General features: G+C 39.3%; 1 protein-coding gene across 1 annotated transcript; it reads left to right on the top strand.

Moving 5' to 3' along the window:
• The first annotated feature begins 22318 nt into the window (after positions 1 to 22318).
• Positions 22319 to 23257, top strand: LOC123784968 (olfactory receptor 9G19-like). Its single transcript, XM_045786505.2, has one exon. The coding sequence runs from the start codon at positions 22319 to 22321 to the stop codon at positions 23255 to 23257; it is 939 nt and encodes a 312-aa protein (XP_045642461.1).
• The last annotated feature ends 2639 nt before the right edge of the window (positions 23258 to 25896 follow it).

Below are 25896 nucleotides of genomic sequence, written 5' to 3'. Positions count from 1 at the left end.
CCCCTGAGTTCAATCTGTTAGTACTTTGGAAGACAATGCCTCCTCTGGCTGGACATTTATGGCCCCTCCAGCAGCTCCCTGGCTTCTCGTCTTGACTTCTGAACTGTGATGATCTCATCCCGCCAGGAGGCTGACTTAAGGGAAATCCTTTTTAAGATGACCCAGAATCTTCCCTCTTTCCTGTGGCCCATGCCTGGCTCCAGAAAACACAGACATGGCTGGGCCCTCCAAACTCTGAAAGAGTAGGCTCTGTCACTTGGTTTGGGTAAAGGCAAAAGAATGGCACAGTGACAATTCTCTTCAAAAACATCCTCCCCCAATCCTCCTGACCTCCTCCCCTCAGGTGCTTTTCCTCTAGGCTTAGGGGTAGCAGAAGAAAATATCCAATCTGTTAATGTTGGAGGATCTGGGATCCAGAGTGGATACACCCACCCCCTTAGTAAAGCAATGTCCACACACTCTGCTTTGAAAGTCATCAAGTTCAACCACCTCAGCTTGTCCTTGATTCGGGAACCTCTGCTCGAGTTCTGAGACAACATTAAGCATCCTGGTGTAATTTAAATCAGATAATAGAGATTAGGTGCCAAGTTTTGTGCCTTGCTATAATAAATTGTCGAAGAATACAGGGTATGTTACTCTTGGGACATTGACCAAAGTATTTTTCACTTGTGACAATCCCTAAATATCACTGCATGTAAAAAAAATTTCTCTTTTATTACCGGACACATCATCATCAGACTTAAAAAAAATCTTACAATTTTTTAGTTTGCTGTGTGATTGCTTATTAACTGAGAAAATGTACACAATCAGTTGTGTTTTATATTTGCCCAGTAATGAGTTAAAGAATAAAGACCTTAATTTTTGCTTTGTTTAAATAATGATACAGTTAGAAATAACAGTTGAAGTTAATTTACCCACAACCTTCACATTAGAACTTAAGTAATATTTGTATCGTGCCCTTGATAATACTCTCAGTTTTGTAGGGGAAAAAAAATGAGAGACACAAAAACTCCTTTCTCACTTCTATCTTGGATTAGGAGATGAGAGTAGGAATATCAGATCCCTGATGAATTATCTGTGTGATTTTAACTGTAAAACTGCTCTTGTGCGTAAACCAAGGATAATTATCCTAGAGTGTTATAGAGACCTACATCCCTATGTGTGATTTTCCTCTTTTTTTTTTTTTTTTGGTCATGGATGGCTTCTTGTGATACTTCCACATACTCCCACTAGGGTTTAACAGGATGCAGTCAGCCAAGTGACGTAGTCACTGCTTAATCAGTAGAGGGATTGTGTCACTAATATGGGGAAGCAAGTGAGCTGTGGGGAGTATACTGATTTATAGACAGGACTCTACTGTGGCTGATGCTTTCATTTGCAAAGATATCTTCTTTATGATATCTCAAACTTCTTTGTGTCTTGACCCTCTGTGTGCCTGGGATGGAGGGAGAGGAAGATACCATAAGTACCGATGGGTTTTCCCAAGGTAGCATGCCCTAGACATCTTGAATTGTGTGAGTAATTAATAGATAGTGAAAAACAGTCATAATAAAACAGACTGAGGAAAAGTGCATCTTATATGCTTCACATCCCCTCTTTGTGGTGATTTAAAAAACGCCCATAGAAATCTGACATTACATAAACCTGTTTATATTTGATTATGTCAGTGTTTCCCAAACTTTTTTGGCGATGGAGCCCTTTGTAAAGAATTCTTGGTACGGTGCGGTAGAACTACTGTCCCTAGGTGCAGTTTGAAAAATGGTGCATTTTCTGAGCTTTAAATGGGTTCAAAAAATGAAAGATTTGACCACTGTCATGAAACTTCCATAGGTCAAAGAATTAAAAGTCCATGTTATAAAGAAGGGGGGGGATATTTGTAGGAAATACATACTTGGTACTTTCTTTCCTTATTAAGTATTTTTGCAAAGAGCTTGTAGGTATATGAGAAAAAGATTCTGAACAGAATATCAGGAGAAGGGGAAATCTTAATAGAGGTTGGAAAGTGTCTCAGCATGATGAGTATAACATGGACATTAGAAAAAAATGTTTTTTGTTAATTAGTGAATTAAATGTTTTGTTAAGTATTGAATTAAAAGTTTTGTTTTTATAAATGGTGAAAGAAATTTCAAAATATTTATCAAGTGACTCGAAAATATTCCTGTAATAGTACTCCTAATTCCAGATGCAGGATTGCTGGCTATTTCTTTTGGGGGATTCTTCTGTGGGTTCTTCAGAGTAAGCCAGTAATCCCAGTTCAACCACAATTCAGAGGGTTACCATAAGTTCACACTTAGTAATAATTTATCTCCAAAGAATCATGTCTTTCAAGTGTGCCCCACAGTTATATATCTATATCTATATATATTTATATTATATTATATATACTAGATATTAGTATATAATATATATTATGTTATATTTATATATTTATAAATATATATATTTATAATTTATATATAGATATATAGATATATAGATATATAGATATATAGATATATATAGATATATAGATATATATATAGATATATAGATATATAGATATAGATATATAGATATCTATATCTATATCTATATATATTTATATTATATTATATATACTATATATTAGTATATAATATATATTATGTTATATTTATATATTTATAAATATATATATATATATATATTTATAATTTACACAGAGATAGCATAACCCAGTAGAGCCATGTAAGTGTTTCACGGAAAGAAGAGTTTCACAAAATATACTTAGTTTTACTACCTGCAGTACATTTTGATCACTCAGTTTCAGGGACTGGCCAACTGTGGTCTTGGCCAACTGTGGGGCCAAATCCAGCCTGGCACCTGTTTGCATGTGGCTTGCAAGCTAAAAATGGTCTTTATCTTTTTAAATGGTTGGTTAAATCAGTAGAAGAATAATATTTCATGACCATGGAAATTATTTGGAATTCAAATTTCAGGGTCCATAAATAAAGTTCTGTTGGAATACAGCCATGTTGTTACATCGGTTTTCAATGGCAGCCCTATTGCCATTTTAGGGACTGGATGACTCTGTTGTGAGTACTGTTCTTTGCATTGTGGGATGGTTAGTCACATGCTAGCCTCTACCATTAGAGGCCTGTCGCATCCCCACCCTGGTTATTGCATCAAAAATGAATCCACCAGATGAGCTCTGTGGGCTGAAAACGTGTAAGTCAGAACGACTGGTTTGTGGCTTGCTCGTGGCTGCTTTGGGGCTACAAAAGCAGAGCTGAGTAGTTGTCACAGAGACAGTCTGCCAGCAAAGCCTAAAATATTTACATATTATACACCTTTTTATGGAAAAAGTTCGGTGATTCCTGCTTTACTCCTATTCTCTTCTCTTGTATTCCATTCCATTCCATTCCATTCCATTCCATTCCATTCCATTCCATTCATTTTTATTCTATTTCTTTAAACAATGCTGGTCATGACCGACTAAACTAATTTCATTTCCCCATAATAAGACCCAGCTGGTGGTTTGAGAAACTTTATTCCTAAGCAGCTCTGGAAAGGCAGTATATTGAATATTGGATAAGAGCATATGCCTTACAGCCAAGCTTACATTCATATTTTGACTGGGTTGCTTAAAAGTTGTGTGAACCTGGCCAAGTTACTGAATCTCTCTGAGCTCCTATAACCTCATGCACAAAGTGGGGGTGGTACTAATAATAGATACACGGTTAATGTTTGTAAGACTAGGATGGGTCCATGTATATCCTGAGCCCTGGTCATTTGCTACTGTCATTGGCATTTGTATTAGTTAGAGTCTTCCAGAGAAACAGAACCAATAGGGTGAGTGTGGATAGATAGAATGAAATTTATTCAAAGGAATTGACTCATGGGATTATGGAGCTAGCAATTCTAAATCTGCAGGGTGGATTGGCAAGTTGAAGACCAGGAAGGAGTTGATGCTGTGGCTCAAGTCTGAAAGGTGTCTGCTGCCAAATTCCCTCTTGCTCAGAAAAGGTCAGTCTTTTATTCTCTTCGAGCCTTGGACGGATTGGGTGAGGCCCACCCACATTAAGGAGGGCAATCTCCTCAAAGCTCACTGATTTAGATGTTGACCTCATGCAGAGACACCCTCACAGAAACATCCAGACGAATGTGTGACCACCTATCTGGGCACCGTGCCCCCGCCAAGTTGACATGTGAAACTGACCATCACAGTGGTTACCATCGTGTCACGGTAAAATAAAGAAAAGTGATCATTGTTCAGAACACTCAAGAAGTTGGGAAAAGACTGGGGTATCTCACTGGAGTTTGTTTAGATAATTCATTATTTTAAATATAATAATAAGAAAAGTAAAAGACAAAATTATAGGGAAGATGTTTTGAATTTGCGTAAAAATCACAAATAATTTCTCTCCAAATTTTTGAATAGGAAACTCAAGTTTGCTTCCATGAGTACAACAGTTTTACTCCAGGCTTTTGGTTGCAATTACTATGAACAATTCCTGAGGAATAATTTTTAGTCATAATTTGAAAAAATTTTTTACAGCAGTCATATATTTAAAGGAGCTGAAATTAAGTTTCGAGAAATGGTATTAAAGCTGTTTTTTCTTTTCTCCTTTTGACAAATGCAATGTTGAGATTTCTTGGTGTCATGAAAATGGAATTCAGATCCACTTCTATGCTGACAGATTATGTATTTCAAACTCCGATGCATCTGTAACGTGGACATTCACGCGCTGTTAGACGGGGATGCGGCAGTCTAGACGTCAGTCAAATGACAATCAGATGAAAGCCACAGATGCATCTGGTACATATGAAGACAGACTGGGGAATCCACATGGAGCAACCTTTGCCAGAGACTCCAGTAGGCCCACGTATTCACCAACTCTTACTTGACTCCATCTCCATAGATATTCACTGCATGTACATGTCATGCAACATCATGGTCCCTTCTCTTCGGTGGGGCTGTGGAAATTGTTCAGGTGTCCGACTTAGACCACAATAGTGTGTTGTAGTGGAACAGAGAGAGGAAGAGTGAATGTAGGGGTTCGTCCCTGTGGGGCCCATAGGGCATGCCAACTGACCCTCTCTGTGTGAACTGCTTTCTGAAAAATGCCTACGGAGGCGGCCCACGGTTGGAGTCTCCCAGGCCAGGGGGGACCAGCTATCCCATCTTCGTCCCCATGTTTCTTGGCACAGCTATACTTTGCATGCTGATTGAAAAGCTCTTTTTGTTCACCAATGTTGCCCTAGCGGAACGCCTGCTACAGTGTAGGTACTTAGTAATGTTAAATGGATGACTATAAGCTGTCCAATGTTTAATTTTATCATATTCACCCTTATCTCAGCAGAAAATCTTTGCTTTGTCTTTGCATGTTTAAAAAGCTGACCGACGTTCATAGCACACTATTCACCACAGTCCAAAGCTGGAAACAACCCAAATAGACACTAAAGGATGATTGGATTTTGAAATGTGGTCTATCCATACAGTGGAATATTATCCAGCTCTGAAAAGGAATAAGATTTTTTACATGTTACAACATGGATGAAACTTAAAGACACTATGTTAAGTGAAATAAAAATAAAATGATACATACACATGTGAAAAGCACTACATAGGGACAAAAGACCAAAAAAGAAAGAAAAGAAAGAAATCATCTAACTTAGTAGCAGTTATATTTGTGGGGTAAGACTGGCCAAACATGACTTCTTAAAAAATTTCCTCTCTACATTTCTATAATGAGTTAAAAAAATTTTTTTTTTAAATCTATTTAAAAACTCCTGGAAATCTCTTCAGAATCCCCACTTAATTCTCTACTCTCTTTTTCAAGGGTAGTGACTCTCCTCCTATTTATTTTTAATTGAGGCTAGGATTTGAGAAGAAGCCTGTTTTACCTATGTATTCTTCATTTTCGGTCAATAGCACTGTTTTAAGCCTTGTCTTGCCAATGTATAGACTTCAAGTATTTAATTTACTATTTGCTGGTATCAACCACTCTTGCCCCATGTCTTGATTTGCCTGATTTTATACCTGAGGCCCCTGTGCCATGGACTTTCTACCTGATGAGAGAGGTTGTTAGTCGGTTCTGGGCCTCTGGACCCTCTGGTGGGAAAGACTATGTTGGGGGCAGGGGGAAGGAGCAGAAAGGCGGAATGGGGGTGGGGGCTGGGGAAATGACATGCTTACAGTTTTATATACATTTGTTTTGGAAAATTAAGACCCAACTAATACTCTGGCAAATATGTAAGTAACTATGTGGGAAGCCTGAAAACATAAGGATCATTGGCAACATTGATAAAGGGCCATCAATCTTGTCCACTTAAGATCAAGAAAATATTGGGTTCAGAAGATCATTGGAGGAGTGGAGTTTTGGACTCTGTCACTAACCTTTGTTGTGATCTTCAGAAGCTAACTTGCTTCTAAGAGCGCTTCATTTTCCTCGTTTATAAAACAGAATTATAAGCATTTATGAACAATGAAATAAGGGTTATTTATGGAAGTTAAATAGTATAGGGGTTTGTTGGTGTTTATCATTACTGTTAATCAAAACAACCAGAAAGATATAGTCTCCATCCTCAGGAAATTTCCAACCAAGTAAAGCATGGCCAATGGATAAATGACTAAAATTTATAACAACATAATGGTCATAAAAGCAAGTACATGGCTTAATGGAGGCTCAAGGAAAGAAGAAAGGAAGACATAAAGGAAGAAAAGAAAGAGTGAAGCTTTGTGTTGGATTAAGGTGGTGAATGATTTCATGGAGGAAGTGGTCCTTGAGATTGGCAGTGAAGATGGGGGTTGAACGTCTAGCCATGGTGAGGATACCGAGTGGTGAGAATGGCACAAGGAAGGGCTCAGTGATGTGACAGAGAAGGGATCTGATTTAACTGAGATGATAGGAACTGTGAAGGAAAGGGGTGGGGGAAACGAATAGAAGATCAGATGGAGTCAGAGCCCCTAATCAGTGTGGGGTGTTGGGGCATTATTTTTTCTAGGTGGGAGGCCAACATTTATAACAGGTGGGGCTACCCAGTGGAGAGGCGGCTTTGTGGAGGGTGGTCAGGAATGAGAGACTGGAGGTTAGGGACCCGGTAGGAGCTAGGGCAATGGCCAGGGTGGGAAGAGTGATGGCCACACTCTACTATTGGTAGAGCTCCTACTACATCCTGGGCTCATTATGTGCCTTATTTAAGTTTCCACTGCAGGCACTGCTGTTTAACCTGCTGTCACATTGGAAGGAACTGAAACATGACTTTTAAATTTAACTTCAAGATCAAGTTCAAGATCAAGAGACGGTGCTCCAAACTAGAGGTGACCGTGTACAACACACGTGTTCTTTGACACAACCAAGATGTGAATTACAGACTTTCCTACGACAGCCTCTGGTTTTTTATAATTAATCTCCTGGGTTAGTCAGACATTGCTGAATTTGGAGTAAATTTTTGTTTTGTTTTGTAGGGCGGGGGGTAAAATTGCAAGGAGATGGGATTGCAATCAAGGGCCTGATCATGCTAGAAAGTGGCCCCTTTGCTCTGATCAATTTACAAAGGCATCACCCATCCCCAGGCTCAGCTCTTCTTTACTGCCCCTCCTGTGCCAGGCCTGGGAGCCGACATTCAGAGTTGAACAGCAATTATCACGCATGAAGTTTTCGTATTTAAAATTGCCTTGATTAATTAGTTCCTCTGAAACTTGTTTAGAAGTGAAATAAATTCTTTTGAGTTCGGTAATTGCGGCTCTCTGAGCGACCAATCAACCCTAATGATACCCAAGGCATCTTGTTAGACACGGAATCAGTAACAATGTTGGGCCTTGAAGCCTCGGTCTCACACTGGCAAGAAGAGTGTAAGTTAGCATTCTGCTGTAATGGTTTCTTTGAAAAGTTAACTCCTGATGGCTCAGGCTTCAAACTCACATATAGTTTTTTTGAGTCACAGAAATGTTAGAAGTGAAAACTGCCTTCCACATACGCTAGGGTGAGCCCTTTCTTTGTTAAGTGAGGAAACTGATCTGCTCAAGGTCATGGCGTTAGAGGCACAGCTCTGTCAATCACCTGGTCCTCCTGATCTTTAGAGCAATTACTCCTTGTATGGTGACACCTGCTCCTGAAAAAGGAAGGAAAGAAAGAAGGAAGACCGGCGAGGAGGAAGGAAGGAAAGAAGGAAGGAAGGAAGGAAGGAAGGAAGGAAGGAAGGAAGGAAGGAAAGGAAGAAGAGAAAGGTTCAATAGCTCTCACAGTGGGAGGGAGTATTAGGCATTTTATGATTAACTCATGACTATTTCCAAAGGAACTTCTCCCAAAAAAGATAATTATGTTCTTATGGAATTTTAGAAAGTTGTGATACAACAGTAAAGGAGAATTTTTTTTTAAAAGGGAGTCAGTGCTTTCTGGTACTTTCTGATGAAGCCAATAAAGAGAAGGAAATAATTTTGAGCACTCAGGGGAGTAATGACACTATGTTAAGCTTTTATCTTCTCTCGGTTCTCTTTTTACCCAGTTTTTAAAAATTAGATTTTTTTCTGTGAGAAATATTTGATTGATATAATCTCTCAAATAGATATAGCTGTGCAAATATATTTTGTGTTTTCTTATATATGTAAACTTTGCACAAACGCACAATGCAGCAAATATATGACAAAACAAACGTTATACTAGCCTGGTGGGGAGGCGAGGTCCTGGACTGAGAAATTTAAATAGATATTACAGAGCTAAGGTTTCAGATAAAAGTGAGAAAGTTGCAACAAAAAGGCATGTTGAATTATGCAAAAAAAGCAGTAAGGGACCTTGGTCTTATAGCATATGCATTCATCAACTCAAAATAGTTTAGAGATGTAAATGTAAGACCTGAAACTGTAAAAACTCCTAGAAGAAAAAGTAGGGGAAAAGCTCTTTGACATTGGTCTTAGGAATAATTTTTTGGATTTGATATCAAAAGCATAGAAAACAAAACCAAAAACAAACAAGTGAGACTACATCAAAGTCAAAAGCTCCTGCACAGCAAAGCAAATAATAAACACACTGGAAAGGCAACCTATTTATTGGGAAAAAAATATTTGCAAACCATAGAGCTGATAAGAGGTTAACATCCAAAATATATAAGGAACCCCAAAAACTCAGCGGCGAATCAAACCAAACCAAACCAAACAACAAAAAACCTGATTAGAAAATGGGCAAAGAACATTCATAGATATTTTTCCAAAGAAGACGTATAAATGGCCAATAAGTGTATAAAAAGATACTGAGTACCACTAAGCATCAAGGAAATGCAAATCAAAAGCAGGGTGAGACATCACCTCATACCTGTTGTGATGACTATTATCCTAAAAAGACAAAAGAGGGGCATGTGGGTGGCTCAGTTGGTTAAGTGCCTGACTCTTGATCTCAGCTCAGGTTTTATCTCAGGGTCATGAGTTCAAGCCCCGCATTGGGCTCCCTTAAAAAAAAAAAAAAAGCCAAAGATAACAAGTGTTGTCAAGGACTTCGAGAGAAGAGGACCCTGGTGTACTTTTGGCGGGAATGTAAATGGTTGCAAGCATTATGGAAAACAGTATGGAATTTCCTCTTCTGGGTTATAGAAAATTAAATCAGGACCTTGAAGAGATATTTGCACTCTCATGTTCTTTTCTTTTCTTTTCTTTTCTTTTCTTTTCTTTTCTTTTCTTTTCTTTTCTTTTCTTTTCTTTTTTCTTTCTTTCTTTTTCTTTCTTTCTTTCTTTCTTTCTTTCTTTCTTTCTTTCTTTCTTTCTTTCTTTCTTTCTTTCTTTTTCTTTTTTAAGAAATAAAAGTTTATTGAAAACACTGCAAGGGAGCAGTGGGCAGGAGAGACTCTGTGAGGAGGTGGTGGTGAGGGGCCACAGTTACAGGGTGGGGTGAGGAGGTATGAGAATGAATGGAATTTTCCCTTTTTTACTAACTGTTCCTGGATGTAAGTAGTCCATTGGTTAGTTAGGTCCTGTGGCTCTTTGGAGGTGGGTCACTTCTGCCCTTGTGCCTGCTCAAGTTTCCATTGTTCAAGCCTGTTGCCTAAAAGCAGCCTGTGCATTCCCTGCTGACGGATCAACAATGACAAATCTTTGGCATTCGGGGGAAGTCTCATCTTCAGTAGCTTCTTCCTGCTGAATGAAGGGTACAGAGATGTCCGTACCTATGGGTCACATTGGTCAGCTGGGGAATTTATATATAGAAGTTACAGAAGGTAGAGGCAGCTGAATCCAAGGTAGACAGCGTGTCTGAATCTCCCTGAATAGAAAGGATTAGCTGTTGGCTGGAAGTTAGGTAGTGAAGGATTTTTGGCTCCAGGAGGAGAGACATCAGAAAAGACAACAAAATAGGGGCACGTGGGTGTCTAGGTCCGTTAAGCATCCAACTCTTGATTTCGGCTCAGGTCATGATCTCAGGGTCATGGGACTGAGCGCCTCATTGGGCTCTGCGCTGGGTGTGGAGCCTGCTTGGGACTCTCTCTCTCTCTGCCCTTTCCCCAGCTTACACATGCTTGTGCATCCTTTCCCCAGCTTGCACACGCGTGTGCATGTTCTCTCTCTCAAATACATACATACACACATACTTAAAAAAGGCAACAAACTAAGATTATTATTCTAAGAAAGCGAAGCCCACCCTGCAACATTGTTTACAATAGCTGAGATTTGAAAATCATCTAAGCGTCCATCAATGAATGAATGGATAAAGAAATTGTGATTATATATGTTCACTTTTTAAAATGAAAGAGATACTGTCTTTGCGACGGCATGGATGAATCTGGAGGATATTTTGCTAAGTGGAATAAGCCACGGAAAGACACATAGTGCATGATTTTAATTATATGTGGGGATCTGGCTTATATATGAAATCTAAAAAACTCTACTCTCATAGAGAGTAGAAGGATAGTTACTTGGGGCAGGGAGTTTGGAGGAAATGGAGAGATGTTGGTCAAAGGGCACGATGTTTCAGATACGTAGGACAAATAAGCTCCAGAAATCTAATGTACAGGATGGTGACTATAGTAAGTAATACTGTATTTTATACTGGAAACGTGTGAAGAGATTAGTCCTCAGGTGCTCTCATCAAATGCACAAAGACGATAACTATGTTAGGGGATGGATATGTTACTTAGCTGATTGTAGTTATTTCCCTACGCAATGTATACTAATATCATGCAATACAGCTTAAATAAATACAATTTTTATTAAAAATCAAATTAAAAGACATGTGGAATTTGATTTTTCTCATTTTTATAAATCATGAAAAATGCAAGTAATTCACCATCTATGTTTGGCAATGGTTATACTATTTATTATTTGGTTTTATGCTTTTATATTGAAAAATAATATATGTTCATGGTAAATATTCTAAGGTATGCAAATGAGTCCTCAATAAGAAGTGGTCACAGCCCAGACCTCCAGCTTCCCTCTTTAACATGGATTAGTATTAATAGTTCTGTGTGCCCTTCCAGAAGACTTTTACACATTTATAAGACTACACATGAATATATCTTTGCATACACAGGCAAAAGGAAAGATACTGCATATACTGTGCATTGCTTTTTTTAGTCTAAAAAAAACCTCAGAGATTATTATGTTTCAGTATATTAATTAATTAATTAGGTAATCCCACAAGTTTTTATCAAGTACTACTGGGCTAGGTGCTATGTCGAGGGCTATGCCAGGGCAGGGATATAGTATATTAATGAGTATAAAAACAGATTTAGACCCAGCCTTCTTGGGGTTTACAGTTTAGGGAAGAGACAGGGAGGCGTATAGCCACGGATACATGCCAATTTTATAGCATAATAAGTGCCATAAAATAAGGATGCTTGGTCACAGATACTTGGAAAGGTATAGATTCGATCAAAGTATTTAAAGCAGCAGGTCCCGGCTCATGGAAGGTGCTTTTTGCAGGACAGATTTATGGATATACTATATATGTGGTATCGCTTTTTTCTAGCATCAGGTGTCAAAATTCTCCCTGCGAAGCTGAGGTTGGAATGTATTTTTTGGCTGTCCACATATGGGTAAATAATAACGTAAAAGGCAAAAGTTTTAAATATTCATTAAAAATGTCATTAATTACACTTAATATATTTGTAAGTCCTGGAAAAAATAATTTTAAATTCTTTCTTATTTCCCTGATATAGGTAATATATTAAGGGAAGCCTGTTATTAAAAAGACTCTATGGGGCACCTGGGTGGCACAGCGGTTAAGCGTCTGCCTTCGGCTCAGGGTGTGATCCCGGCGTTATGGGATCGAGCCCCACATCAGGCTCCTCCGCTATGAGCCTGCTTCTTCCTCTCTCATTCCCCTGCTTGTGTTCCCTCTCTCGCTGGCTGTCTCTTTCTCTGTCAAATAAATAAATAAAATCTTTAAAAAAATAAAAAATAAATAAAAAGACTCTAACACTGAAGTAGAGGCAAAATGAAAGTCCCCTCAACCTCCCACCTCATATTTACCCCCCTTAAAATTCAAGTTTCTTCTCATGAGGTAGCAAGCACCTCCTCCTAACTTTTAAGATAGCCTTTTTTTTTTTTTTTTTTAGAACAGTTGTAGGTTTACAGCAAAATTGAATGGAAGCTCCAGGAGACACGTTTTTCCCTGGACATTTGCCTGCAAAAGATATTGTCTTAAATATCCGCCTGCCGGCACCTGGCTCTGGTGGTGAAGCATCTGACTCTTGATTTTGGCTCAGGTCATGATCTCAGGGTCCTGAGACGAGCCCTGCAGCAGCTCCACCCTGGGTGCGGAGCCTGCTTAAGATACGTAACTCGTGAATCGTTGAACGCTACATCAAAAACTAATGATGTACTCTATGTTGGCTAATTGAACATAATAACAAAAAAACTGCCCCCCCAAAAGATTCTCTCTCTCTTGCCCTCTGCCCATGGCCCTCATACATGCATGTATTCTCTCTCTCTAAAAAAAAGAGAATCTGCTTGCAATTACATTTTCCACAATTAAATTGTCTTTCTTGGAGGTAGGGGCTGCATTTTTATTTGTCTTTGATTTTTTTTTAAAGATTTTATTTATTTATTTGAGAGAGAGAGGGAGCACAGGCACAAGCAAGGGGTGTGGCAGGCAGAGGGAGAGGGAGAAGCAGGCTCCCCGATGAGCAAGGAGACCGATCTGGGGCTTGATGTGGGGCTTGATCAGGGCTTGATCCTAGGACCCCTGATCATGACCTGAGCCGAAGGCAGAGGCTTAATCAATGGAGCCAGCCAGGCGCCCCTATTTGTTTTGATTTTTAACCATTGCAAGGCCTATTTAGTTGCCAGGTTTTAAAAACCTATTTGTTGAATTTTTTTTCTTTTTTACTGAAGTATAGCTGACACACAATATATTTTTCAATTTTTAAATGAGTGACTAAGACTATTTCAGTCGGGATAGGGTAGATTATATTACATTTCAAGTCCTTGGGACACATCATCTTTGCACTGATCACTTCAAGCATCCAGTTTCCCTCCCTCTTTTGGTTTCACCATCACCAATACGTAGTCGCCACGGTTTGGCAGAAGGAGAAGAGACAGAAGGGATGATGTGTATGGGGTTTTATGGCCGGAAATAGACATAGGGTACTGCACTTTTTTTTTTTTTTGTATTCCATTATTCAGAATATAGTCACGGGATCCTGATAAGTACAAACTGGGCTGAGGAATGTGGTCTTCCTGTGTACCCGGAAAAAGGAGATGGGCTCAGGGCCCTCTAGCTTGTCTATATTAGTCAGAGTTTTAAGGCACTTTAAAGGGAATTTTATCCAGTTTACTCTTTTGGCCCCAAAAATTCCTTTGATAATCCATTTCAAGAAGGGTCAACGTCACTCTGGAAGGCTTTCATGTTGAGGGATGCAAATCTGAAACCTGTAGCCCAGTGGCTGTGAACCATGGACCCTCCTGAGAGTCTAATAGACCCTCTTGGAACAAATGAGCACACAAACAAGATTTCTCCTGAACATTTTCAGGGAGAATCTTGGACCCCTTGAAAGTCATCTGTGTTCTTCCTAAGGAACAATGGACCTAAAATTAGAACTCCTGCTCTAGCAGAGGCAGAGAAAGTCATTCAGGTGAAAAAAAAAAAAAAAAAAAGAGGATAGAAGGCTAAGTACTAGAGCTCCTAAAACATACAGAGTGCGTTGGGACTAGGTCCGATTATACTGACTCTGCCATTAACTCTCTTCATGGTCCTGGGCAAACCATAGAAGTTCTCATAACCATACTAAACAATTGCTTTCCTCTGTAGTTGTGACAACCTGAACTAAAAGCACCACAAGGACAAGGGATCTTTTTACCTTGTTCATGGTTGTATCTCTAGTGATTAGCACATAATTGGATAAATAGTCCATAGGCATTGTTCAATGAATATTTGGCCTATGGCTAAATGGGACCTAAGTTATTTCTATTTGATTCTGTTTCTGATTTTATCTAAAATCAATTTCATGAAAATAAAAAAAATGAAAGTTGGCCAAAAATAATTTTATTCAATTATTCACCTATGAACACTGAGAAAGTTCTCCTTCTACCATTCCACTGAAATTGAGGAACTAGCTCCAGGAAAGGGCATAATCAGGGTACACATATTTAGAAGTGTGCCTTTGGACACACACATGGTTCATAGAACACTGGGCTCAAGGGACAAGAGAGACACAGACTCCCTGAAAGGATTGAAGGGACTTGTCACCCTTCCTCTGCAGTTTCCTGCCCTGAGAAAGGAAGCTGTTTTATAAGTATGTTGTGCAGAAGAGTTAACCATTCACAAATTTAAGTAGAGCCCAACATGGAGCTTGAACTCATGACCCTAAGATCAAGACCTGAGCAGAGATCAAGAGTCAGACACTCAACCAAATGAGCCACCCAGGCACCCCCAGAAGGTCCTTATTATCTGATAAAAACAGATACCAGGCAAATGTTCATGAAATACACCAACATGGGAAATAAAACCAACATTTTCTATTATATTGTAGTGAAGTGTTTGATAGAATCAATCTTGAAAAACAGAACAAAAGCTATGAAATGTTATACAGAATTTTAACTATGTATAAATTCATACATAAAACTAATAAAATTAAATACTGAAAGGGACATAATATTTTCAACATTCCATTATGGTTATTTATGGCTCATTTATGAAGGGTGTTAGTTTCACAAGACCCATTGGAGAACTTCATTGATTTCCTCAAAGGTTTCTCTTAATTTGTGTATCTCAATTCTCTTTGAAGCTCTATTAGGTCATCCTCCATATTGGTTTTCCTTTATTTAATTGCTAGATGGCTATATGTCAGACTCTCAGAGCTCAGTAGATGTATCTGCAGCGGGAACATGTATCTAGCATGACAATTTCCTCCTGTCATCAGCTTTCATTGTGTTTGCATTGTATCTTCAGAGGATAACATGACCAAGTAAACCAAGCTCAGACCTTCAAATACGTTGACTTTTTGGCTGGGCGGGTTAGCTATTCTGCAGCAGAGAGGTATGTTTGAGTGTTCAGAATTTCCTAAGGGGTTATTTCTTTGAATATTTGTTTTTTGTGTTAGACCTTCTATTTCTTAACATAACCACCTCATTTTTGGGATTTGGATCATAAATACAGACCACAGAACCTCTGTGTATATTCCATTTCTCTATTCCTCCAGGCTCAGTGCCTCTTGAATTTGGGAATATTGTAATAGAGTTTTCTTTTCTTGTGGGAGGCTGATGCTCTCGTCATTTCGTCTCCCCACCTTCCCGTTATTACACTCTCCTCAGAGTGCTGCAGGGAGGAATTTTACAAAAATATTAGTCAGCAATTCCACATCACCAGAAAAAGTGCAATTCCTGAAATTTTAGTGCCTCGCCTTCTCAAGCAAGATGTAAAATGGACGGCAATGTTCAAAAAGAGAAATGCAACATCAAGAACAATATTAATATTGGTTCTAAATTTATAGATCGATTCCCGATGTTACACACCGTAGTTTGTACAGAGCGCGTTGGGTTGGTGATTGCCTAGTACAAAGTGCAGAGAGTGATTACTTTTGTTGGTGCAGGGGGCATGGGGAATGCCAAATGTATTAGGTTAGCTTTTGATTTGAAGCGTGTGGCTTGAGTGGAAGCACGCCAGGTATAGTAGCATGCAAGAACCTTCTAAACACCAGGGGCAGTATGCCCAAATCCAAGGAGAGGTGGTAACAGGGGCGGCTTTTCCAGGCAACAGCCCAAGTTCTGAGGGCCTGTATCATCGAGGGCATGGTGGTGGTGAGGAGCAGAAGTGGCTGAAAAGGAAGGCTGTAACTTACGGGCCTTTGTGTCTTGCAGAGGACCTTGACACATTCTCTTGTCAAGTTGCCATATTAGTCTGAGGTTGTTGAGATGGACGGGTGATTTACAATCTAAGTCATAAACAACAATGGTAACTTTTTTTTTTCTGATTTAGTTTCTACTTATAAAAGTGCTAATGACCCACTCTAATCTGTCCTGTCATATTTTTTTGGGGGTCTCCCCCATTATGCAACAATCTCTTACTAAAGTTGAAGAATGTAGTCAGTGAGTATGATCCTATTCCTCCTTTCTATCCTTCTAAAAATCGGCCCCTGGTCCCTCCTTGACAGTTGCACCAGGCATCTCTGTCCTTTTGTAATCTCTGTGTGGCTCCTAGCAATTCCACGTGCTCCGTGATGTTCTCCACCTCTCATCCTCCATGAGCTCCCCCTCCATTCTATGCTTCAAGATCGGCCATGTGTGGATGAGCATTGCTCAGGTTGTGCTGATGGAAGAAGTGCTCTCCAACTCCACCTGGAGTGCTGATACAATCTTTCAAGTCACAATATAGGGATGGCCTGTAGGTTTTAGAGAGACCCAAAGAAATAGCACTTTTCCTGACATAGTATTGTCTCTTAAAATGTCAATGGCTTCACATTGTCCATAGAATATACTCCAAAGTCATTAACAAGGTCTTCCCAGTTCTATGCTGTCTGGTCTTGCCCACTTCTCCTGCTTAATTCATCGCTGCTCTATTTATCTCTCTATTTATCAGGGTCCAGCCACCCTGAACTTCCCTCACTTCCTTGAAGCCACTGTGCTTTTTCTCAATTCTGACATCTGTACTTCCTCTAGTCACTGTAATACTGCTCTCCACATCCTCTGGGTAGCCTGCCACCCCATCTTTGTCACCACTTTACCCAGTGAATTCCTGTTCCTCTTATCCTTTATTTCTAAGTTTAATATTAGCTTCTCAGATAAACCTTGCCTAAGGTTACACACACTGTCAGGTCTTGTAATACATTTGTGGACACTTTATTATTATGCCTCTGTGACACCAGTCTTAATGTATAAATATAATGTTATATAATTATTTGATTTCTTCCGCCATATGGCAGTAAGTTCCAAAAGAACAGGCACTATATCTCTCTCAATTTTAATTTTTACCTGTTTTTTTTTTATTTTTTGAGTGATATTTATTAAAACTTTTATATATTTTATCTCATTTCATCCTCACAACAATTATATGGGGAAGACTGGCTATTTCCATTTTATAGGTAGGAAATCTGAGGCTTAGTGAGTTTAAGTGCACTGTTCCTGATCTCGCAAATAGTGAGTTGTAGACTTGGGGTTCACACTTCGCCAATCTCTGTCCTGGGCTTGCTTCTTAACCATTATAAGCTCATCTAAGACCTTACCTTGACTCATAGTTATATCTCCTCCAACATCTAACTCAGTGCTGGATACCTAGGAGTTGCTTGATAAATATATTTCAAATGGATAAATAGAATCATGGTCTGATATAGAGATAAAGTTTGCTCTAACCACGTGGCGTTGCTTCTGTCTGTCGATCTCATTTCTCAAATTCCATCTCTCAATTTCATTGTTTGCAGAAGGGCATGTTTTATTAAGTGGTACTCAACATGGTTCAGAGCTAAAATTCTAGTCTTCATTACTTTCATTATTACTATTGTCATTATAGACCACAAATAATTCCTGAGCATCTATTGTGTGCAGACAATTCTATAGGTTACTCTTTCTGCTGAATTCTGTTTTATCTCAAATGCACAAAAGAAACTCATAAAGAAAATGGACTTTACAGGTTAATTGGACCAATTATATTCATGGGAAATGATCTCGCCCTTCTTCATTCCAGAAAGATAACTGAGCACCATAATTGTTCACTTGGCACCAGAAGAGCACGTGAAGATCCGATCTGCTTTTAGTGGCATATCCCAAAGGGAAGCTCAGGCTTATATTTTCTCCCGGCACCATTGGAAGGAGGATTCCCGTGGAGTGAATAGAAGGCCCCCCTTTTTTTCCTAAGGTAAAGTGAAAAATTGTGGACTTCAGTTGAAATTCAAATGAAGTTATTATTTATGTTCATGAAGTAAGTATTGTGTTTAACCAGAGGAATCCTCAGTATATCACTATATGGACAACCCCCCTTATAATTCTTAATATAATCAAACCATAACATAGTTTGACTGTGAAATACAGTAAGGTTTTCTTCCTTATTAACGTATGTGATGGAAAAAGCTGAAATGTCTCCAAATGTCTTGTGTTCGGTTCCTATCTCTTTCAGTGAAATAGGCAATTAGATGTGTCATGATGGATGTTTTCATTCTCACCAACCCTCTGTAGCTCTATGTAGTTGTGTGTGGTCTACTGTTGTCTCTCCTTGTATTTTGCAGGAAACTTATTAGCCCTTAAAGTAGGTCAAACTATAGAAATATTAACGTGAGTCAACATTTTCATGACCTTAAAACATTTCTTTTTCTATGTTAGGAAGTGCATGGAATAGGAGCTCTTTAAGAGAAAGAATACAATTGTATCTATCATCTATCATCTATCTATCTATCATCTATCTATCTGTCATGTATCTATCATCTATCATATATCTCTATTATCTATCATTGATCTATCATCTATCATCATCTATCTCATCTATCATCTATCTAATCTCTATCTATCATCTATCATCTATATCTCTACCTCTATTTATATGTAATCTATCTATATCTATTTCTCTCTATATCTATCTATACTTATATCTCTATTCATCTCTCTCTATTTTTTTCACTTTTTTAAATATCTGAGATTTTTTTTAAAGATTTATTTATTTATTTCTTAGAGACAGCCAGCGAGAGAGGGAACACAAGCAGGGGGAGTGGGAGAGGAAGAAGCAGGCGTCTAGTGGAGGAGCCTGATGTGGGGCTCGATCCCAGAACGCCAGGATCACGCCCTGAGCCGAAGGCAGATGCTTAACACCCAGGCGCCCCTAAATACCTGAGATTTTTATACAGAAATACAGATATAGATATGACGGCAGGTGCATGTGGCCTGGAGAGGACTGAGTGCTCAGAGCTCAGTTCCTTGTAGATGACCACTCTCAGAAGCATCTACCTCTTAGAAAGGTCTCCCTATAAGGAGGTGTTTGAAAGATGGGGAGGAGAGATGTTTTACGGGGAGAAGTTTCTGAGCATCCCGTGACTCTAATAAGGCATGCAGCCAGCTTTGAGTCTACGAATGAATGGCAAATAAAAGTAGCCCCAAAAAGCTCTTTTTTTGTGTGTCTCCATACGTAAGAATACTATTCAATATATTTTGCATTGTATTTCACTCGTTCTTTTCACAAGGATTCTTAGAAGAAATAATTTCAAAGTTGGTAATAAGAATAGTAATGTTTTGCTCAAATTCTCGGCTGATTTACTTGTCTTTTGGAATGCTACTAATTGTATAAATGGTGAAAAGTTTTGAGGGATGTTTGTGGTCTGCACAGAGCAGTGGATAGGAATTGCTTGTAAGCAACATGTTTTATTCTTGCCTCTATTTTACGTCCTGGTCTGGCATTTCCTTTTCACATTTTCTTATTTAAGTTATTTACCTGTGTCTTATGTCTCACCTTAGACACCTTCAACCCTTTGTTAATTTGTAGAAGTATTGACATACAGATTCACATATGTACACATTGACATGTCTGTTTATTTTCTATTTTAATAACTGAAGAAGCAAACAGGAAAGATTGAGGAAGAAATGTCTCTTGCAATGTTCATTCCCAATATAATTCTGCAGTCAAGTCCAGCAATTTCCCAGCTTGTGTAAAAGCCTCATATCGAAGAAGGGGAGGCTTCTGGATGGCCACATGTGAAACTCTAAGGAGTCATAGCCTAGGTACAGTTGGAAGTCCTTGGGAGGTAAAGCAAATATATCTGAAGACACATTACCGAGGTGAAGAAATTGTGAAGTCATAGAGAATGCAGTCCACACTTTTAACTTCCAGTTTTCAAAGTGCTTACTCACATCTGTGATCTCTTGAAGCCCACTGAACTAAGGAAAGTAGGTGAGACAATAGTTTTAAGTCCATCACATAGCATCTGAGCAAAATTAAGTTTTTTTCCCCTCAAGCATAACAGATTTTTATTTTTTATTTTTTAAAAGATTTTATTTATTTATTTGAGAGAGAGAGAGAGAGTGAGAGAGAGAACATGAGCCATGGGGGAGAGGGAGAAGCAGGCTCCCTGCTGAGCAGGGAGCCCAATGGAGTGTTGATTCCAGGACCCTGGGATCATGACCTGAGCTGAAGGCAGACATTTAACCAACTGAGCCACCCAGGCGTCCCTCAAGCATAAAAGATTTTTAAAGCCTTGGATCTAAAGCAGAAATATTAGTTCAGAACCCTAACAGTGATAAGTTCGCTCTTTTTTCATTGTGCTGTGCTAGAGTAGTAGGCATCCTGGGGTTTTAACACAGACAAACGGAGATGGTGCTTCCCACTTTGCTAGTAACACACCTGGCTCCTGTGTCTGCCTCGGAAGGAGAGAAGACTGTCAGAGGTTGAATTCCACAACTTCCTGTATTAACAAATCATCATCAGCTTGGTGGCACAAAACAACACAAATTGATTTTCTCACAGTTCTGGAGGTCAGAAGTCCAAACTCAATATCACTGGGCCAAACTCAAGGTGTTGACAGGGCTACTCTCCACCCAGACGCTCCATTGGAGAAGTCAGTCTTTGCTCCGCAGGCCTGGTGGTGCTGGCAGTCCCTTGGTTCTATCACTCCAGTCTCCGCTTCTATGGCCACATTGCCCCTCCTCCTAAAATAAGCAGACAAGCAGAGATTGGTGGTATTGTCAGCTTCCGCAAGCTATGGAGCACAAGAGATTGCAACCCCAAGGAACAAGAAGAGGTAATAAACTATTCTTCCTTAGAGACTTCAGAGAGAGCACGGTTCTACGGATGCCTTGATTTTGGACATTTAGCCCTCAGTCTGTAGTCAAATCTCCCTCTGCCTCCTTCCTATAAAGGTATTTGTGATGGCATTAAGGGCCCACTCTGATAATCTCCCCAACTCAAGATTCTTAATTTTGAACTTCATGAGTCTTTTCTCATATAAAGTAATATTCTCAGGTTCCAAGAACTAGAACCTGGATATCTTTGCAGGCCATATTCAGCTTACTGTATTGCTCCAAACCACTCCGTATGGCCAGTTTGGTATTTTGTTTTGTTTTAACTCTTTACAGGAAATTCAGCCACATCATGAACACAATTATCCATTGGTTAACATTTTGCTTCCTTTTGGCATCCATTCGAGCGCCATACAGGTAGCAATGGCTCCCATTCCTATTATCAAAGGAAAACTATTATTCAAGTCACACAGTTTTTACTTTATGCATAGCTGTGTTCTTGGTTTTGTGGATAAAAAATTGAATAAAATGTAATTATTGCTTTCAAAGAAATTATAGTACATGCATTTCCAAGGGTATTCCAAAATATGATTAGAACAATACAAGTGTGCTTCTTCGTGTAATTCTCTAGTAAAGACAAAAGGAGTCAATGACCAGCAGAGAACCCAGAGCACTCCTTCAAGCTTCCTTTTTCATATCTTTCACAAGGTGCTCCTGCAAGTGCAAAGAGAAAAGATAAACAACTCCATCACCCTCTCCGGAAAAGGAGGAAAAATTAGTTGAAAAATATATGGTGACAGGGAATAAAAGGTAGAGCATAGTGAGTATTGTAAGTGGTATTTTAATAGTGTTGTATGGTGACAGATGGTAGCTACATTGGTGGTGAGGACAGCATTCTGTATAAACTTGTTGAATCACTGTGTTGCACACCCGAAAATAATGTAACATTGTGTGTCAGCCATACTCAAAGACAAAAAATATGGTGACACACACAATGTCATGTGCATGATAACTGATCTCCCACAACATAGAACTGACTTCTCAGTTGTCTGAAAAGAGTGGTATCCACTATGGCATGAACCTGTTTCACAATGAACAACATACATGTGTCAGTTGGGTATTTCCATGATCTAACATGGCAAATGATAGGGGAAGTTGAGATACTGATATACTGACATATTTATTAATCTTTTCACAGAAAAGGACCATAGAAATCCAACATTGATGGATGAGAAAAATTTCACCAAAGTGAAAGAGTTTATACTTTTAGGGTTTACAGCAGACTTGTGGTTACAGAGAGTACTCTTTGTCATTTTCCTCATCGTCTATGTTGCCAGTCTCTCAGGGAACATCACCCTGATTTCTCTGATCTGTGCTGATTCTCGGCTCCACACAGCCATGTACTTCTTCATTGGGAATCTTTCATTCCTGGATCTCTGGTACTCTTCTGTCTATGCTCCCCAAATTCTTATAACCTGCATCTCAGAAGACAAAAGCATCTCCTTTGCTGGCTGCCTAGCTCAGTTCTTCTTCTCCGCTGGGCTGGCATACAGTGAATGTTACCTGTTGGCCTCCATGGCTTATGACCGCTATGTGGCCATCTCCAACCCTCTGCTTTATTCGCAGGCAATGTCCTCAAGGTTATGTGCAAGTCTCGTTGCAGCTTCATACCTTGGTGGCTTTCTTAACTCAACCATCATTACCAGCGAGACATTTACCTTGAGCTTCTGTGGGAGCAATGTCATTGACGACTACTTCTGTGATCTGCCCCCCCTTGTCAAGCTGGCCTGTGATGTGAAGGAGAGCTACCAGGCTGTGCTCTATTTCATACTGGCCTCCAATGTCATTGCTCCCACTGTGCTCATCCTTGCCTCCTACCTCTTCATCATTGCTGCCATCTTGAAGATCCGCTCCACCCAAGGCCGCCTCAAGGCTGTCTCCACCTGTGGCTCTCACCTGACGGCTGTCACCTTGTACTACGGCTCTATTCTCTTCATTTACTCCCGACCAAGTACCAGCTATGCCCTGGAAAGGGATAAAGTGGTGTCGGTGTTCTATACTGTGGTGATACCATTGTTGAATCCCTTGATCTATAGCTTAAGAAATAAAGATGTTAAAGATGCTCTGAAGAAAATGTTAGACAGGGCACCATTTTTTAAATGAAAATACTTGGGAGACATGACTGTATCTTTTTTCTAGGTTATTTCCATATCATCATTATTAGCCTAGACTCTCAGAAATAACAAAAATAAGCAAAAAAATAAAATCCTGGATAATGTGGAAACACTTGACAGCAATTGTTTTTTAAGTTGGCACTAATGTATTTGAATATGTGCTTAAAGTAAATAAGGTGGGTATATTTGGGAAAACTGCTATGTCTGCCACCTGGGAACAGTCTAAAATTCCCGGGATTCTGAGAAGGGTGAGCGAGAGCAGTTTTCATTTTGTTTTGTTTGCCGTGATACAAAGATTTTTGTTGGGAACAGATACAGGAAATCACCAATATCTCAGAGTCACAGTGAGCTTTCAGTGGAGTATTTCCTCAACAATTAGAATGATCAAGGGCTAAAGAACAGCAGTGGTATGAAGACAAAAATAGAGATGTAGATAGATATAGATAGAGAGACAGAGAGACAGATTCAAAAAGCTTTTATACCCATGAGAAGATTCATTGTGCAAATCTGTACTGGGTGAAGCAATAAACAGCCATTAAAGTCCTATGAATGTTTGTGTTTCTTTGCTTGTTCAGCTTTATGTATGAATTCATGACAACTTGGAGAATAGCTCATCATAATGTCTCTCATTTCCTAATTTTAAGTCTTTTTACATATAAAACATGAAGCTGTACCCACACAAAAAAGCTCTAGTGTTGGTAACCAAGCCTATTCACTTGCTAGTGTTGTCATAACGAAATACAAGACTGGGTGGCTGAAACAACAGAAATTTGTTTTCTCACAGTTCTGGAGGCTGAAAGGCCAAGATCAAGGTGCTGTTAAGGTTGATTTGTTCTGAGGCCTCTTTCCTTTGCTTGTAGGCGGCCACACTCTTGCTTTCTCCTCACACGATCTTTTCTGTGCACAAGTAAACCTGGTACCTCCTTGGGAGTCTAAATTTCCATTTCTTCTTTTTATGAAGACTTGGATCAGATTGGATTAGGGCTCACCCTAACCATCTCATTTTAACTTAATCACTTTAAAAAAATATATTTATTTATTTATTTATTTATTTTAGAGAGAAAGAGAGAGACAGCATGATTGGGAGGGAGCAGATGGTGAGAGAGAGAATCTCAAGCAGATGCCATGCTGATCACAGAGCCCAAGAGGCTTTATCCCCAGGGTCCCAAGTTCATGACCTGAGCTGAAACCAAGAGTTGGACCCTTAGCCTACTGAGCCACCCAGGTGCCCCTTAACTTAATCACTTCTATAGAGGCCCTATTTCCAAACACACATTCTGAGTCACTATTAGTCAACATATGAATTTTAGAGGGCTGCCATTCAATCCATAATATCAGGCATTAATAGGAGTTTCCTGATGAATGAGACAGGGAAACGGAGCCTGGAAGCACAGTGTAGACAAGGAAGCGTAGAAGATCTGGCAGTAAAAAAAAATTATGGACCACAAATGATGCACTCTAGAAAAGTTTAATTAGAACAATTTGGAGAGTTTCTATTATCAGACGCATTTATGATTCTATTGTGACTTAATGGTATGAGAGTGAGATTTTAGTAAAATATTTTTTATCTCATCATAGCCTAATTAACATGCCATCCTCATACTCTAAATGAACTCTAATTGATTCTTTAGAGACTGAGGTGTATATTTCTGGGCTGTTCTGTGGAAGAGGTCTCAAAGGTCTGTTGAGAAAATACATATACCGAGTCCAGCAAAGCATGACAAAATATCAGAGGAAAGGGAAATGCCTGTCACTTCCAGCATCTGTCTTTCTTGGCCAAGGGTAAGCAACTGGAACCAGGGGTAGTTAAGTGGTTTTGCCTCAGCTCAATTAGAAGGGGGATCCAGAGTCAGGCATGGCTCTCAAAGGATCGCTGTTATGCCAAATACACACACACACACACACACACACACACACACACACACACACACACAGATGCACAGTCTTCTAAATAGGAGTCCACTAACGAGGTGCCTAACTTTCATCTAGAATTTGAAATCCAGTCTGGTCATGTACTCACTAATACAGTGGGGCAAACAAAAGGAGAATATGGTTGACATACTTTTGGACTATAGTGGTACTGGTGCTCTGTGCTGTCCAAGCTACTGTGTGTGATATTTTCATTTCTTGCTACTAGTTTTCAGGTGTTAGAGGCACACATTCTTGCCCTAAATGTTTAGTGCTCCAGTGGAGGGAGCAGGAAACCGGAGAACACACATCTTGAGAAACCATTCTACCTGCGATGTTTTAGCACGATTGGCTCAGACTTTTTCTGTGTCTTTTATTTCACATCCACACTTTCATTGCAATTTATTTCAAATTCAAGATGGATTTTAGGACATCCTGATGGTTATGAGTGTGATTTTTTAATAATCTTTAACAATCTCCCTTCTAAAGTGATACAGTACGCTTAGTCAGGAAAGTCCAGTTGAGGGTAAATTTGTCCTAAGTAGTTTGTATTAGGTTAGAAGTAGACAGTATTTTGGGGGAAAACAGCTTCAAGATAGAAAGATGTATCTATATACTCATTTACTCATTCTAGAAATATTTATTAAGTGCTAATTAGTTGCTGGGAACAGTTCTATATATGTTGGGTACAGCAGTAAACAGAACAGAAAAATTGTACTG

The sequence above is a fragment of the Ursus americanus genome, chromosome 24, assembly GCF_024610735.1.
Source record: "Ursus americanus isolate L20-20 chromosome 24, mUrsAme1.1.p, whole genome shotgun sequence".
NCBI classification, from domain to species: Eukaryota; Metazoa; Chordata; class Mammalia; order Carnivora; family Ursidae; genus Ursus; species Ursus americanus.
Note: the sequence above shows the minus strand (reverse complement) of the source record. Positions and strands in the feature narration are given on the sequence as shown.

What these genes read in the sequence shown, in the direction of transcription:
- LOC123784968 (XM_045786505.2), top strand. Translation starts at nt 22,319, where the DNA reads ATGGATGAGAAAAATTTCACCAAAGTGAAAGAGTTTATACTTTTAGGG.